The sequence below is a fragment of the Acomys minous genome, assembly GCF_964271855.1.
Source record: "Acomys minous genome assembly, chromosome: 2".
Classification (NCBI taxonomy): domain Eukaryota; kingdom Metazoa; phylum Chordata; class Mammalia; order Rodentia; family Muridae; genus Acomys; species Acomys minous.
In genome coordinates, this window is record NC_140484.1 from 124,894,459 (window position 1) to 124,913,204 (window position 18,746).

The 18,746-nt window shown below is 39.4% G+C and overlaps 1 protein-coding gene across 30 annotated transcripts in view; it reads left to right on the forward strand.

Annotated features, from left to right (window-relative positions):
* DLG2 (discs large MAGUK scaffold protein 2) overlaps nucleotides 1-18,746 on the forward strand; it is a gene marked incomplete at its 3' end in the record, with an annotated part of 1,901,401 nt that overhangs the window by 1,530,881 nt on the left and 351,774 nt on the right. For all 30 annotated transcript variants that reach the window (XM_084767719.1, XM_084767691.1, XM_084767717.1 and 27 more), the window contains one exon: nucleotides 9,432-9,500. In XM_084767719.1, coding sequence (XP_084623845.1) covers nucleotides 9,432-9,500 — 69 coding nt within the window. The remainder of the gene's footprint in view (nucleotides 1-9,431; nucleotides 9,501-18,746) is intronic.

Here is an 18,746-nt window from a genome sequence, read left to right on the forward strand (position 1 = left end):
GTTTTGGTTTTTTGAGATAGGGTTTTTCTGGATCGCACCTCTGTAGAACAGGCTAGCCTCAAACACACAGAGATCCACCTGCCTCTGACCCCAAAATGCTGGGATTAAAGGTGTGCACCACCCCCACCCAACCTCTGTAAAATTCTTAACTAAACTCTGTTTTCTTTGTGGCATAGTAACATTTGTGAGACTAGCTAATACTGATTTAAACAATTCTAAATTTAAGATTTTTTTTTCTTTTCCTTGTAAAGAATAGCCTATAGAAACTTGAGATATTTCCCCTATTCAAGTAGGCATGTGTCACTCATTGTTTTGTTGTTGTTGTTGTTGTTGTTGTTGTTGTTGTTTTGAGAGGGATTCAAGATAACAAACGAGGAGTTAGAGAAAGGAGAGAGAGGGGTAGAAATGATGCAAATACAGTACTTGTATATGAAATTTTCAAAAGCGTAAATTTTAGAAAAGAAAGGCCTGTGAGAATGGGCTTTATGCCACTCTTCATGGGTGCTTTTTTTTATTCTGAGATGAAGCTTGTGTATGAGAAATACCAGGAAAAATGATGTACATGCAGACAACACAGACAGGGTAGAAAGAGGAAGGCATAGTATGTCTTTCTATACCAAAACTCTACATTTTGCTGCTCGTGTTTGAGGCATCGGAACAAGCAATAACCCATTAGGTTATTTTATAAGACAAAAAAATTGTCATTGCTTTAATCAAAGAGTTTATCTTGGAGATTAGATGGTCATTTGAAGTACGTTCTTGGGTTCTTCTGCTACCTAACAGTAATAAGAAAGATCTCAGAACTGCCAGTGTTGTGCTGTCATCACATTGTTATAAAGAAGAATATGAAAAAGTCACAGTGGGGCAGGTGGGAGACACCTCTGGTCTAGGAACTGACTCTGCATTCTAATCTCAGCAACATTCTATCTTTAAAGCTTAGCTCCACTAGTTTCCTCTGTAAGACCCTAACATCTAAGCCCTTCAATTATTTTTAAACATTTGGCATAACATATTGAATTATAAACTAGCAATCTGAGCTCAGGTTTTTTTTCCAAAATTATGCTTTACTTTCCGTATGCCAAAAAAACAAAAACAAAAACAAAAACATACATTTAACCTATTACTGATGGCTTACAGTTTAAATTAGCAGCAGAATTAATTGTCTTCTCTCTCTTTCTCATCTCTGTTTCTCTAATCTCTCTATATCTATCTATTTATCATCTATTTATATTTATCTCTCTCCCTGTGTATGTATCCCTAGGAATTGAACTCAGGTCTTTGCACATGCTAGATAAATACTATACTAATTAGTTGCACCCCCACATACCAAAAAGAAAAAAGAAAAAGAAAAACTGAGTTTTTCTAGGTTAATAAACTTAGTTTTGATGAAAATAAGTATTTTCAAGTATTATATTTCACATCTATAATTTTATGAGTGAAAACATGACAGGAAAAGAATTCCATTTATTGTAGGAAGTTCTAGTCTGTAAGTGAATAAATGTCTGCTGTATCTGTTTAAAAGGGGTGCACGTTGTAGTATACACCTTTAATCCCAGCACTTGGTAGGCAGATCGCTATGAGACTGAGTCCAGTTCGACTACCCAAAGAAATCCTGTCCTCCAAAACAAACAGACAAACAAAAACAAAACAACAATAAAAGTCCATAGAGAAACATGGGAACTGCTAAATTGGATGCAGATCTGAGGTGGTTTGCCACAATATATGGTCCTTAGCTGTTAGTGGGATCAATGGGTTAAACAACACAAGTAAGCTTTCTTCTTGTGCTCACTGATAACCGGAAAACTAGGTCAAAGATTGAACTTTGATTAACAGCAACAGATCTTAACTGTTCTATAAATGCCAATTGAATTGGTGTTCTAATGTAATCTTTAAAAACTAGAAAAAAATCAACACTAATACATTTTACATAGCATATTGAGTTCCTAAAAGTTCAATGCACAGGGACACAGGGGTTTGATTTTTAATATTTGGTGTAAAAATTGTGCCAGAGGTTAGGTTGACACTAAACTTAAAAATTCAATTCTGCACATTTTAAGTCTATGTTATCTTGGGCACCACTGACAGGAAGAGGAGACCCAAATGGAAGGAAGTTAGCATCTTCTGGCAGTTTTCTTTTATCTGAATGTCTGGAGCTCTGAGCTAATTTCTAGACTCGAAAACTTAAATAGAAATCAGAGGGGAAAATGTAAGCATTCCAAATAATGCTTACATTATTTAAAATAACTAGAAATCTTGAAACCAAATATCTTAGGGTGTTTATGTGTAGCAGTAGATGATGCAAGGAATGTCTGAGTCATTTCTGGCTACTGCGGGGAGACAAGCATCACTAGCAGATCTTTTTAAAATTATTGCTGGTCCACTAGAGAGCATATTTCCCATGTGTGTAATGAGGACATCTGACTGACCTTGTACGTTTTCTCCTTTTTAACCATGAATCTGCTTTTCTTTCCTAATGCATCCATCTTGTTTCTGTTACCAGTGCTATGCCCATCACAGTCAGTGTGAGAACACTGAGCTGGGTGTGGTGGCACATGCCCAGCACTCCAGAGGCAGAAGCAGGTGCATCGCTGTGAGTTCGAGGCCAGTCTGGTATACAAATCAAGTCCAGGACAGCCAAGGATACACAGAGAAACCCTGTCCCAAACACACATACACATACATACACACACACACACACACACACGCGCGCGCGCACACGCACACACACAGATGTGTATATGAACACTGGAGTTCCTTCTTCTTTCACTGCACCTTAGTCATGAACATGAAAATCTTACTTGAAAGTTCTAGAAGGCAAAACAACTACTCTAATATCATGGAAAGAGCAAACCTCTTCTATCTAGAAAAATTTATCTTTCGGAAGGAATAATGTCCTTTTACCCAGGCTACCCAAATAAAAATCTATAGATCAGAGCAACTTCACCAAAAGACAATTTTTTTACACTGTTGTGGATGTAATAGTGCAGTCATTATGGGAAACAGTATGGAGGCAACTAAAATAATAAATAAGATAAACTATTGCATAGTCCAGCAGTCTAACTGTTAGCAATAAAGAAAATAAAAACAGAATGTTGAAGAAAGATGTACCCTCCTGTACTTATTGACACTCTTCATAATTGCTAGGATGAGGAATGTATACAAAGTAAAATACTATCAACCAATCCACTAAAAAATATGAAATCCTGTTATTGGGCACAACATGGATAGATCTGTGAGATGTCATGTGAGATGTTAAGTGAAAGAAGCCAAGCACAGGAATACAAGTGCTATATGACCTCACCATATGTGGAATCTAAAAAAGCTGCTATCATAAAAGTTGAAAATAGGGAGTGGTTTTCAGATACCAAGTAGGAGATGGGGAAAGGTTGGTCAGTGGATATAGTGTTATGAGAAAAAAATTCCTGGTACTCTCTAACACAGTCAAGTGAAGACATTAATAATACTATAACAAGATACTCAGAAGAAAAGGTGTATTAATATACTCACTCCCTAAGAATGATAAATTTTTAAGGTGACAGTTATGCTAATTACTCTGATTTGACCATTAGTATACATTAACTAAAACATCATATTTTACCATATAAACCATATAAATATTTGTCTATCAAAACCTAAATTTATTTTAAAATGTTTATTGCCTTCTATAAAACTACTTCAAGTCCATTACTACTTTGCTTTTAATTGTGTTAAATAAATGCATTCGTTTTTCTTAATACCAAATGCATATTTGAGTACTTATTTTCTCCATCGTGATATCCTTTTATTTTCTCAGACTGTAGTTCGCTTCCATTGTACACATATACCTCTCTGAATTATAAATATCACGGATTTGATCCTCCCCATTTACCAGCCTTTGAAGGCCTTTCATTGCTGGTCCAGCCTAAAACATTTGTCAAGGTGTTGCTCCATCACCTTCCTTCCCTCATCCCTCTGCCAAGCAAAGATGGCCAAGCTTCCCAGAACAGACTACCTGCTTTTGACCTTGAATGATGTTAAGCCAGGTCTTCTGAGTTCTCAGAATAGCTTCTTTCCCCTCTCTGCTTTCAGTCACTTATTCATTCTTTTAAATACAGCTTAGGTCCTGAGGGATTCATTGAGAAGTGTTAGCTTCGTGTAATGAGAAAAATAGCTTATTTGACCATCATCTTTTTATTATCTGATATTTGCTGATGAATCAAAAGTTATCCCAAGCACCTGATACATCTAGGGTATTTAATAGCTACCCAATTAATATTTGTTTAATATATTCCAAACCTATAGATAGTTGCACATGAAAATATTTGCCAAATGTAAATGGAAAAATACAAAGAGGAATATACAGGTTTGTGAAATAAAAGGGAGAACTTTTCATTATGTTTATCTGAAATACTAGTTGGATACTTTTTAAGGATATTTGACAACAAAATACATGTACACAAACACAGAGGAAAAAAAAGTAGAAAATGAGGGAAAATAGTGAGACATCAAATATTTGCAGTTAAATATGACAGTGATGGTGAAAGTTCTTTAGAAATGTAAGTGAGAAAATCAACAATATTGAATATATATCAAGAGGTATAATTACAAGGGGTATTGTAATTATAAATAAAACATTACAAATCAGTTAAGATTGCTGTTACTATTCCATTAATGAAGGAAATAATGTTGTGTTCTGGGCCTGGTGGCACTGCTCAAAATATAAAAACATGAGCAATGGGCTCTGTGGTTGTGAACAGTTTGAGTGCCACACAGGAGGCCCTAGGATCAACTCTCTACATCACACTAAAAATATTTCATGTCCTTTAAAATAATATTTTTGAATATTATAAAATATTGGAAAGACCCAATGTGACATTTCAGGGTCTTTAAAGAAGAAAAATCAGATATTTTAACCACCAGGTAGGTCCTTAAAGTTCCATGTATAATAGAACAAAGGCAAAAAGAATTGGGGCTGGAGAGATGACTCAGCAGTTAAGAGCACTGGCTGCTCTTCCAGAGGTCCTGAGTACAATTCCCAGCAACCACATGATGGCTCATGACCATCTATAAAGGGATCTGATGCCCTCTTCTGGCTTGCAGGTGTACATACAGACGAAGCACTCATGTTTTACAAAAAGGAAGAGAGGTGTCTGGGCAGTTAAGAGCACTGACTATTCTTCCACAGGACCCAGGTTCATCTCCCAGCACCCACCAGGAAGCTCACAGATGTCTGTACCCCCAAGATCTGACACCCTCATGCAGACATACATGCAGGCAAATACTGATGCACATAAAATAAAAGTAAGTAAAAAAGAAAAGAACAGTAGCAAAAGAAGTGCATTGTGCAGTATCATTCAAGTGCCATTTTCTTAAGCTTGGGAGTCTCACTTGGAAAGTCAGAGTTCTTAGGAAATAGAGTCTGTGCTGAATGCTCTGGCTCAGTTTTGCTCAGAAATGGCATGGCTTAGACAGATAAGGTGGCTGCCACCTCTCTCTGGATCTTAAAATATATTGACAAGGGCAGGGAGCACAGCTCAGTGACGGAACACTTACCTACCTTGTGGATTCAAAGAAATGTTTAATCAAGATTGTTCCCCATGGTCACTAGATTTGATGCCTTGTGCCCCAACCCCATGTTACTATAGAGCTTATGTCACAATCTGATGCTACAAAATGGCTGGAGCTTTTTCCTCCAGATCGGTGTGGTGAGGTGACAATGTGCAGGGCCCTCCTCCCACTCACTCTTCCCCTCCATTGCCACTCAAAGTCTTGCTGGTATCTAGAACTTTCTACTAAGGTGGTGTGGGTAGGACGTTTGAGTCATTCTTTTCAAGTGATAAGCACAAACATGATTTTGGAAAGCCGTGAATATCAAATTTTGGTGTACATGATCAAAACAATGACATTCTATTTTTATTTTTTTTTAAAAATTACTATTGCTTAGAATGTTTTCAGCGCTTCCTGTCATAATACACCAGGGCTTCGGTATAGACTGGTCACATGGCCTTCAGTGTCTCTTCCTGTTAGACGATTTGGCAAAAATCCTTGGAATCAGACAACCTGGCTTCCATTTAGCCATCAGCCAGCTTGGAAGATCTAAGACTTAATTTACTTTCTGTCAAAAATAGATAGATACCTGACTCTCAAGGTCATTCCTAGTTTTTAAAAGATAAAGCGTGGGGTTTTTCAAGTAAGCGGAACTTGGTCATGGCTTTCATCCCTCAAAGAGACATTGATGAAGTATCTTTTCTATGTCAGCCCTGGACTGAGACTGAGTAAAGAGTAAACACAGCTCCCTGCTCTGAAAACGCACAAGACTTAGTAGGAGAACAGAGATGCGAGCAAGCCATGGTGAGGTTTCATATTGGTGTGGTTGTGGCTGTGTGGACATGACAGGTTACTATGTTACCTGTGCTGAAGGACCAGGAGACCTTTTGTGTGCTTCTCCAATCTACAGCCATGAGGAAGCATCTGTAGATAGGGATTTTTAAGGTGAAATGTATTCTACCACCTAAACTCTTCAATGTTAAAAGCTAGAAATCTTACTCTTTTTTTTGTCTTGATATTTTTTCTCTTACAGTTCTCAGTTTTCCATCTTTCTAACCTCATTTCCTGATAAGGTGAAAGGTCAGGCTGCAGTTATCTGTAATTTCTTGGTAGTAGGAAGATCTATTGCGTGTAACCAGTCATGCAAGAGATGCTATAGGCTTGCTCCTAAGAGGAAGATGTTCTGTGTTTTAAAAATACTAATTACCATTGTCAAGCAGTATCTCTCTGTATAAATACCTCCTGCAGACATTGTACTGGTACCCCATACACACACTGCACCAGAACTTCCTACACACACTGTATAAGTTCCTGCTTCACACAGTGTACAAGAACACCCTGTACAGACTGTACAAATACACCCTATAGACACTCCAGAAGAACACACACTATACCCTCCTACACACACGGTGCTGTCTGTAAACAGCAAAACTCTACCTTTATCTGGAGGTCTTGACTGATAATTCACTCTATTTGTCTTCCTACAGTAGAAGGACCGTTATATTTCATGAGAGAATCTGTTTGTTTCACATTTACATTCTACTAAGAACTGGCTGACACTGCATCTGTAATGTCAAAGGGGGTCATTTCTCTGAGCACTCTCCTATCCTGCTGCACGTTGTGTCCATAAACCTATAAGCAACATATTACTGTGTGGGTTCGGGATAGAATAATGGTCATGCAGAGGTGGTGCAGAGTGGAGCTACTGGGCATTTCTTTGTTTTAATTATGTGGGCTGGGCCAATAATGGCAAAGTTATCAGGGATTCCCATTAATCATGATTAGTAAGCTATATTGATCTTTACCCATGAACTATTGGTGCTTTCTAATCAACAAGAAGATGAATTAGAAGGATGGTACAGTTGACATAAAATAAATAAAATTACAAATAAACACATAGAAAAAGTTCTATTCCAGGCTGCAGTTACCTTTAATTTCTTAGTCATAAGGGTACCCACATGTGTGGCTGGTCATGGAGGAGAAGCTATTGACTTGATGTTATCTGGCATTCTCAATGGATTAAGAAACACGGTAACTCTGACTGTCACTTTTCATCTGTGAAATTTTCATGGGTGATAAAACTTATGAAGTCAGGGGGCAGGAGCCAAGGCTCAGTGGAAAAGGTGCTTGCTGTCAAGTCTAACAACTAGAGTTTGACTTCCCAGAACACACGTGGTGGAAAAAGAGAGCCAACTCCCTCAGGTTGTTATCTGATCTCCATGTATGTGCTATGACACACAGACCCACATACATGCACACACACACACGCATACATCCAGCTAGACAATTTAATTTAACCTTTTTAATTATAAAGTCAGTGTTTCTAAGATTGAGGTGAAACTTACATGGACATATGAAGGGATGAGCCTCCTAAAGGTTATCCAGTCTCAAATATATACACATATTGGGAGCACTAAAGGAATAAGTAAACAGATACATATGTACATACGTATGTATGTATGTATATATGTTTAGAGAGAAATATTATATATGCTTTGAAGAGTATATGTTAATATATATGGATAATATATAATAATCCAACTATAAGAAGGGTAAATAAGCTACATATGAACAGGAAGTAATATTATATAAAACTAAAATAATAGATATTGTCAAAATGGTTCAATTATATTATGAAAGAAAGTCATATGTTTGTGTGTTCTGTGCATGTATAAAATTATGTAAAGTGTGTATGGATATGTAAGCAGTTGGTAAGAATGGAAGGTGCACATAATGGAAAATTACTTTCTGTCAGACAGTTTTGCTGTTGCATTATTGTTGTACCTTTCTCAGATGAAGGGTTCTCCATCTCCTTAATCGAGGTGACTCAAGAATCCGTCTAGATGGCAGTTCAGGCACAGGTGTCCACGAGATGACCTTGAGAAAGCTCTAAACCTTTCTTCTGTCATTTTTCCTATCTATTAAACAGAATCCAGCCCATAGATTTGATAGAAACAAAGGACATAACCATATAAAGTGTTTATTTACTGACATAGATGATCACTCCTGCTAGATATTATTATATTGATTTCAACTACTTACATACAAAATAAGTCTTGCTATATGAAAGCAAAAGAAAATAATGAATCACATCAAATTCTAAGACTGATATTTAACTGGAAATCCAATTTTTCAAGATTTTATCAAACACCTGAATCACTGCTAATTAATTTTACCAATAAATGTTGCGTTGTTGAGCTAATAACCTACTCTAGTTTGAGCATTAGTCTTTTTACAGTGTTTCACTTAGAAGGAATATTCTGCAGCTTGAAAGATATATTGCTTTCTTTTTAAGATCCCCTGAGTTCAATAAGTGCTGCATAAAAATGCATTGGTGTAGGGCCATGCATGGCTAGCTTCTCATGGGCCACACCCTAAAGAAAAATGATGCTTCTTCATCCAGCAACCACAAGTTGGGTTGTCAATATTTTCTCAGCTATGGGTAGAACTTCATGAGCCCTTTTCCCCCATCCATGCTAGGATTTTGGCTGCCCTGATCTGGTGTAAGTCTTGTGCTTGTAATTAACGTCACTATGAGTTCATGTGTACAATGGCTCTGTCATCACAGGCATCCACTGCCGCTGGCATTTGTAAAATCCTTAGACAATATAAAAACACAAATAACATCATACTCAAATTTATGTTTTATGCTGGGTGTCATATGTAGGTACCATGTAAGGCTTACTGCAGGATAATTCAGGTTGAACTCCAGTCACAAGGGAATACTAGCCCCTTATCTAGAAGAGCAGTCTTTTTCCAGGATACAAATCAACCTATCACTAGCAATATAATTTCTTCCATCTTTCATTATCTCTTATATTCTTGACAGTAAGACTTATTAAAAATATACAAAGACAGTTCATGTAAATGTCCCATTTTTATTTTGTCTTTCTTTTTTCTTGCAGTCATTCCCAGCACAGCACTGCAACGCGTCAGCCTTCGGTGACTCTCCAACGGGCCATCTCGCTGGAAGGGTAAGAGAATCATGGAATGCTTTCTCATACTGGGATGTAAGAAAGAAGCTGCTCCTCTCCTCTCACACACGCTTCCTTCCCTCCTCCTCGTCCCTCTTTCTTCCCCTCTATATCCCTTTACCCATACCTCTTTCCTACCCTGGCAATTACTCCTAAAGCCTGTGTTGTGCGCCAGCCACGGTTGCAGAAACTTGACTTATAATTCAAATGTAAACTCTCACCTTTCCTTCACAGGACTCATTGTGAGTGACACCAATACTCACGTGTAGGGTTGGAATGCAGTCTAACAATGACAGTGTGCTGGTAGAGTGTATGAAGGGTTAGTGGAGGACCCAGGATGGTTATGTGATGCGAGCAGCATCAGAGTGGTAGGGGAAGGAAAGAGGGAGAGGAAAAAGGATGGAGCCTCGCTTTGTTTTCAGTGTACACCCTGAGGCACAGATCTAACTCTTGAGCTGAGAATAGATGTCTCTGTGGATACCTCTACAGCAACACAGTTCATGAATATCCCTTCAAGAGAACAATCCAAAGGTGTTGATTGTATGTTTGTTAGGTGCCTGGCTATACCTGGCTGGCTGGCTAGCTAGCTGACTCACCTCTTTATTCACTATCATACCTGGTTTTATTTCTGAAACATGCATGTGAGATAATTACCCGTTCTAAATCTTGCTTCTCTTAGGCATTAAGTAGATTTCTCATGGACACTTACATAAAATAGAACAGTTTGGACTTGAAAATGTATCCCACTCTACTGTACAAACCTGTCCCCTATAACATGATATGAAAAGACATTATTGAGCAGGAGGAAACGGGTCACATGATTCATATGCTACAGTTAGGCTGCCGCATATAGCAAAGACTTTCCCGGCTTAAAAAAAAATAGACAGCTAGAAAGACATTGACTTTAGACATTGTCATATAAAATCAGTAACCTCTCACTTCTAACAAAATTTCAATCATTCAATTTTACCAATAAGGACTCGGGAGCCACAAGCTAGGGTGAAAGCCTGCTAGCTCAGAGGAGCAGAGGAAGTACCCAGCTGACCTTCCTTCTCAGCCTTCATCCCAAAAGCAAGCTCTCCTTCTCCATACTGTCTCAAAATTCTCTCAAACTTAGTGTCCCTCCCATCTCTTCCTGTGTGTGTGTCTCTCTCTCTCTATCCGTCTTCCTGACATCCTCTTACTCTCTGTATTTTTCCTATCTTCACTGTCTGTCAATAGGTTGCTTGCTCCACCTCTTGACCAATTGTTGGCTTTATTTACTCTTGTCCAAGCAGAAAGCTCTTGAATTGAAGGTGTTGGCTAGGGCTAAGCCACTAGAAACAGGTTTTTTCCAGTAAACAGCACAAGGCTGGGGTTCACAGTGTGATCAAATATCGTGCAACAGTAACCTGTTTTGAATGGCTTCACTGTCTCTGCACCTGACTCCCTGTGGTGGCAATATCTGCCGTGGAGGTGCCAGTGTGGAGAGCTGTTTTACCCCTTGTCTTTCTTCACCCTGTTCCTATGAAGAGTTACCGAGGCAGGGCTGGGTGGAGCCTTTCTACATTGTGGTCATAAACACAAAGCCTGGGCTTCTGCGATGCCAAATGATGCATCCTTTTAACGCTACTCCCACTCCCTCTCTTCCTATTAAGAGAAGCTTATTAGCAGTTTGCCTAATAAGCATTTTGCTTTGCCTTCACCATTCTTTCCACTTGAGTTAAATGAACTCTGCTATAGACCTAATCACTAATTCTAATTCTCTGATAAGATGAAGTAGCCAAAGGGGAGAATCGTATTGAATTCACCAACTTACTGCAAAGTGCCAAGTACTTATCAGATCTTCAATAGCAGTAGCTGAATATGCATTTAGCCCAAATGCTCTGAAAATGAAAATAATAAGCAGAACAGATTTGTGTAACTTTAATAAGTTTGAAGACCTGTACAGAACACATAATCTCAAACACACACACACACACATGCAATTATTTATATAAAATACCTCAGGGTTCTGAAATAATATAACATCAATAGAGCATTTAAAATGGAACATCTTGGTGCCCTGCATACTACAGTCTATGCAATAGTCTGTGTACTGTGTGCCCAAGCCAGCTGCCATACCAAGATAACATAGCATGTAATTCTTACCACTAAGCCCATAGTTGAAGAGGTATTTTCTATTTTAAATAGAACAATGAGTCTTAAACAGATTTGCCATTAAGGCATTAAATGCCTTAGAGTAGAGAATCAACTGAAATTGGAAATTCAATTCTTTTAAAACTTCTTTCTAATGCTTTTATAAAACTAAAATAGCCACATAAAATAATTATTAAATGAAATGTGGTTTAAAATACCACACAGCTATATTGTTTTCACCTAAGTTTCTATTTACATGACATAAAGTAAGCAGAGATGTTTCACTTTTCTGGCTAATTTGATCCATGAAGACAGAAAAGCTGTCTAACTGAGCCATTTACCATAGATTCGCTGCTGTTTTCAAACAGTATCCAAATCATTTATAACTATACCCAATGCAGCAAAGCAGCATATGTCCCCACTATCAGGGTGGCCTCTATTCCCAGTTCAGCCTGACAGACACAACCCACACCTTAATCTTCTATTCCTCCTAAGACTCTATCAAAAGAAAGTAATAGAATTTTAAAGGAGAAGGTGCCAGAATGATAAAAGAAATGGAATGGGACAGATGACTTCAAAATGTCACAGAAAGCCAAGTGGGATGTATTAGTGGGTGAAGCAGAACAGGGGAGCCCCAGCCTTAGATCCAGTGGAAGCAGGACCATGGACTGTGTAGCCCCAGGGCCAGTCTTAATGTGAGTAGCCATTATGTTCCAGGACCCCCAGTGGATGAGGAAGACTTCAGAAGGAACCAAACCCCATGATTATAGCTTCTTCTAGTTTAACTGAACACGGAGCATGCACGGTGAACATAGCTTTTGCAAAAAAACTAGCATGGATTTCTGTTTTCCTCTTTACAATTTCATGGATGGGGGAATTCTGCAAAACTTAGCAACCTCAACACATGGCTTTTTTCCCTTCTAGTCTTTAAGAGTGTTGCTCTCTACAAAGAAAGAAAACATTTTTTGCTTCTTTTTGACATATATCCATATTTCCAGTAGGTCTACCCTAGTACTTCAGGATTCGTTATCAACTAAGGGCCACTTGAACACCTTAATGTGACACCTGTGATCAATCCAATAACTGAGCCATCCCCTAAAGTGACTAGTGCACAGGTCACATTTACAGCATGATTACACTGGACAAAAAGGACGATCTGTGTCCTGAGCAGATGGAACCAATTCCTTTAAACTACTCCAGACACAGAACAGTTTAAAACTTAAGAATTATTTATTTCTGGGTTCTTCCAATTGCTTCTGTCAGATCATGGCTGTCTGTGGATAACTGATACATCGAATACAAATACCAATAAGGGATACTATTCTATGTTAAATGACATTTCCTGGGTTGTGTTTCTGGGGATGTCACCTATGAAAATTGCACACAGTGCAATTGCACTGTGTGGAAGGATCTATAGCTCTAAGGAAGTAAATATGCTCAGCAGAACCCAGGTCAGTCAGGAGATCTGGGACTTGCCAGTGAGGTTAAGATACAGCTGAAGCTCCTCAAAGCTCTTTTGTGTTTCTTTACACTTGTTTCAGAGACAGCCTGTAAGAAGAGTTTTCTAATAAGCTGTTTTTGCTTTAGTAAAGCAGCTGACATGGAAGGTGTTAGTGAACCTCTATGAGAAACTCTTAGGAGATGAAAATAACTTTAGGAACATTGTAGAGATTAGAACCACAGAGGGGACTATGAACAGGTGCTGAGGATGGGAATAAAGACATATCCACTCCTCCAATACATCTTCGTATATGCAGGGTTCCACACGAAGCCTTTTAAACCAAACCCCGAACGGGGTTTCTGAAAAAGCAAGCTCACTCACTCTTCCAGGGAAGCTATATGAGCTAATTTGCATGGTCAGCTAATGGGACAGTTTCAGATTAGTTTACCTAATTGAACATTCATTAAAAAACAACCAACCTTGTAATTCAGGAAGATCACCATACTGTATAAAAATTTTCAGACTGATCTGGGGTACACAGCAATGAATGAATGAATGAACGAACAAAAACTACATATATATGTGAGATTTTGTTAGGAATTCTCAGGGGAAATTGAAAGATGAGAAATTAAAAGCAGAGGCAACCATATTTTTAAAAGCCTTTATGGACACCGTTTACAGCTTTTATACTACTTCATTCATAAATATGAATGAAAACATTGCCAAACATTTTAATAACACACAAGAATGACAGAAACATGATAATAACACATATTCAAAGCCGAGGAGCATCCTAAAGAAACAGTTGATTGGAGCAACAAAATAGAATTCAAAGAAGCTGAGCATAAGCAGATTTGACACAATGGGTAGCCAGTAGAATTAACACGGGGCGAAATGAACTGAATTCTGAGGATTGTGGGCAGAAGCTGTAAACAGAAAGAAAAGGAAAGTCACATTTAAAAAAAATCTCAAAGGAATTTGATAGGGCTGATGAGATTAACAAACAGCTTCAGCTACCTGGAGCTTTTCTTTACCAGGTACAGATTGCTTTTATATGGTCTTACATGGTCATTTTAGAGGCATCCTTTAGGGAAATTTTTCTAAGCTATGTATTTGCATCACTGAAACAGCTAATGGGAGATGTTGGCTGCCCTATTTTATAAGCTCTTAAGAATTGAGGGGGTACATTTTTAGGGACATTATTGAAGAAACTTCCTACGGGTTAAATGTTTAGTCTACCCAGCCCCAACCAAAACTCGCTCCCAAATCACTAAGTCTGTAAGCACCCAACAGAAAGCTAGTCTACACTTTCAGACTGACAAGGTTGTGTAGACACTACCAATGGGCTTTTTCTACAAAACAGGATCCATCCAACCAGGACAGCCACATGCCGCTCTGTACTCTAGAACCACTCCAAGCTCTTGATATCATGAGAGCTGGTGTTCCCATGTGAGGCCCAATTAAGTATCTTTTCCAGGGAAAACTGTAGAACTAATATCTTAAATGGAATTGTTTAGTATTTACCGCTTTTCCTGCCTAGAAGTTCATTTGTAGCTAAATTTCCTTCATATTTCTCAAGGTGATGCTGAGTAGCCTTAGAATCAGGTCCCGGTTCAGTTAGGACCTACAGTTCAGGTCTGCCCCTTCTCACTGGGTGAAGTTGAGCTGCTCTCACCTGCCACACAAAATACCAACATGAGGGCAAAGAATGTCCTCCAGCTCTGACACAGTGGTCCTCAACCCTCCATACACCACGACCCTTTCATACAGTTCCTCATGTTGTGATGGGCCCCAGCCATGATATTATTTCATTGCTACTTCATCTCTGTAATTTTGCTACTGTTATGAGTGCTGCAGATTGATCCCAAGAAAGAACCAGAAAGATTCGAAACTGCTGCAAATACAAGAAGAATCTTTAATTCAGCCCTGGGCTGGATGGCTCCCGATCAGAGAAATGACCCTAGGTGTTGACGAGGTGGGCTTTTTTTTTAATATTTTATTAATTTATTCATATTACATCTCAATGGTTATCCCATCCCTTGTATCCTCCCATTCCTCCCTCCCTCCCATTTTCCCCTTATTCCCCTCCCCTATGACTGTGACTGAGGGGGACTTCTTCCCCCTTATATGCTTATAGGGTATCAAGTCTCTTCTTGGTAGCCTGTTATCCTTCCTCTGAGTGCCACCAGGTCTCCCCACCCAGGGGACTTGGTCAAATATGGGGCACCAGAGTTCTTGTGAAAGTAGACCCCACTCTCCACTCAACTGTGGAGAATGTCCTGTCCATTGGCTAGATCTGGGTAAGGGTTCGAAGTTTACTGCACGTGTTGTCCTTGGCTGGTACCATAGTTTGAGTGGGACCCTTGAGGCAAATCTGCCTATCATAATGTTCTTCTTGTAGGTGGGCTTTTAGTACGTTCTTCCCTCCCAGTGCCTCCCAAGCAGGAGGAGATCCTAGTTAACGTAAGGGGGTCTTCTAACATCCAAACGGTTTAACTTCTTTTGTTCTCATTTTTCGCCATTTGCTCAGGGAAGTGTGTAATCCCATCTCTCTGGGGGGGTGGGGGACGGATCAGATAACGCTATCTCTGGTTGTAGCTGTGAGCTTGAACCTCTTTTAAGTCTGTTTCTTCAAAGAATTTTGGGGACCTCAGAGAGGGGCTGACGCCAAGATCATCCGGTGTTAGCTCAAAAGACTCGGTGTTTCCTTTGGGGTTTAGCCAGTTTTAACAATCTTCTAGGCTTGTCATTCTTTCATGAGCTGTACTGTAAATATCTGATATGCAGTAGCCCAAGGGGCATGTCCCACGAAAGCCTTCACTTACCAGGAAACTGAGACAGAGGGGAGGACATTCTAGTGGGACTCTAGATGAGACAAGCATGGGAGAATGGCAAAGTAGAAGGATCCAGAGGGTCCTAGAAGCCTACAAGTAGAACATTATATAGGCAGATTTGGGCTCAGGGGTCCCGCTCAAACTAAGGCACCAGCCAAGGACAATACAGGCGGTAAACCTTAAACCCCTACCCAGATCTAGCCATTGGACAGAACATTCTCCACAGTAGAGTGGAGAGTGGGATATGACTTTCTCATGTACTCTGGTGCCTCACCTTTGACCATGTCCCCTGGAGGGGGAGACCTGGTGGCACTCAGAGGAAGGATAGCAGGTTACCAAGAAGAGACTTGATACCCTATGAACATATACAGGGGGAGGTAATCCTCCTCAGGAACAGTCACAGGGGAGGGGAATAAGGGGAGAAGAGGAGGGAGGGAAGAATGGGAGGATACAAGGGATGGGATAACCATTGAGATGTAACAAGAATAAATTAATAAAGAGAAAAAAGGAAAAAAATAAAAATATCTGATATGCAGGAGATATCTGATCTATGACCCCCACAAGGGGTCATGACCCACAGGTTGAGAACCACTGTCTACCATTTTAGAAGTCAGCATTTACTTCTAGATTTTGAAATACATTCCTAGATACGGAGCCCAGACTTTGACGAGCCCATTGCTCTCCCAGGCTAGGAATATGTGGCCTTCGGGGGAGGGAAGGAAGGAGCAGTACAGCACCTAACCCTGGCATCTCCTCAGCCTCCAACTACTTTTCCTTTGCATTTCTTTTCCTGTTTCCTGTTGTTGTTGTTGTTGTTGTTGTTGTTGTTGTTGTTGTTGTTGCTGTTTCCACCTCTGCTCCTACAGAGCTGTCAGCTCATTTTCCTTTGCCTGGTTTCTGTTGGCCTTTTTTATTTTCTATTTCCTTAACCAAAGAAGCATCCTTTCCTGGGCCCTGTGATCTATCTTTCCATATGCAGAGCCAACAATACAGAACATCATCACAGGGAACCTGAAGGACTCCCCAGAATTTATCAGTGGTGAAAAGTGCTGTGACTGCAGAGAACGAGGAGATATTTAAGGGCTTTCAGTGTCGGGATGCCAGAGCTTTCAAGGGAGGGGGTGGGGGCTGGATTTCTATTGCCATCTGCTGTTGAAATGGCCACTGTGAACAAATAAACAAAAAACTTTTTGTAAGACGAAACACCTAAGTTTATGAGTTGGCTAATACGGAGGTCTAAATGAGGCAGGGAAATACGAAGTGGAAATCAATATGATTTTGAAGGTTTTGAGGTGAAAAAGTAAATTTCATAAGTGTTAATTCTAGTAGAATTTACTCTTTAATTTGATTTGTTCTCCTGGGAAGGCACTAAATTAAAAGGAGAAAAATTACCCTTTCATATTAATGGCTTACCTTTTATAAAGTGGGACCAAAATAAAGCAGAGGCAACAGGTCAGAAGTCTGGTTCCTAGGAGCCACCAGGCTGTCTTTTAAATGGCCTTTCACTCCTACAGAGTCTCTGAGTTGCACAGTGGCAGTCTGTCATGAAGGCATGCCACAGAACCCACAGGAGAATTTGGCCTAAAACATCTTTCTAGAAATAATTCTTATTTTCTAAGCATAATCTGAACTAATGTGGTTACCTACTGCCACTAGGCACAACTTCCTTGGAAGTCTTTTTTATTTTTAATAAATTGGTTTAATAAAGGCTTCAAAGTAAATTATGAATTAACTTTCTCCTCCTTGTTATGCAATTAGACAAACCCAAAACAGTGAGCTTTAGAACATCCAACTGGAAAATTGCCCCACTTAATCAACACCCTGTAAACAAGCAGTAATACTGTTATAATGACACTGACTGAGGCGGCTCTAGAGAACCAGTTCATATACTAACGGGTCAAAGAGGGTTCAGAAAGTAACAAGTTTCAAGTGTATTAGGCAAAAATGAATACAGATACCATTATTTCATGGCACGGTTTAGTTGCTCAAACTGTGACATTTATCAGTCACAAGCTTGATAATGTACACATAGAACCAATCTCCTCTCTAGATTTATACCACATCCCTCTCTGCAGACTGTCATTTTTTATAATATCTTTGCAGAATTAAGGCTATACTCTTCTGACATTTGTCTGTTTATGATGCTGCCAGTCGATAAATCCAGTTGGAAATAGAATGAAAAAAAAAGAAAGTCCATAGTGTTGGCTCTGTACTTGACTTACCACGGAGAAGGAAATATTGGTCAATCACCTGAATGGATGCAAACCTGGTACTGTGCCAAGCTCTACAAAAGGGAGAGGATGCCCTGAGTACCAGCTCCTACAGCAGAGGATCTGACCTCATCAAAGAGGTCAGGGCTTTCATGGGAACGAGAAGCTGGGCAACTAGACAGAGAGAAAGCACCGTCATCAGCTGCTGGACACTCAATTACACATTACTTAGCTGAGTAGAAACTAGAGCAACATGAATTCAATAGTACTTGCAATTGGGAAATGTATCGTAATGAAGCTGACTCATGCCGGATTTGCTGTCTCCTCCAGAAATGCTGTCTGATGCAGACTGCTGGTTGCTTATCAGAAGGATGTGCTGCAGAGACACAATTTTCTAAATCCCATCTCTGAGCAGTTCCACTGGCCTGCTCGTTGCTTGATGCCTTTCTTGTTTATCTACCTGTACCCTGGAGCTGACATCCTTCCCGGCATTGCTGCTTCCTACCTCTCTCTACCACCTTATGCCCTCTCCTTCAGTCTCCCTGTCTCTCCATGAACTTTCTTATCCTTTTATTTTACTCACTATTGTTCTTTTTTTTTATTTATTTATTATAATTTATTCACATTACATCCCAATTGTTAA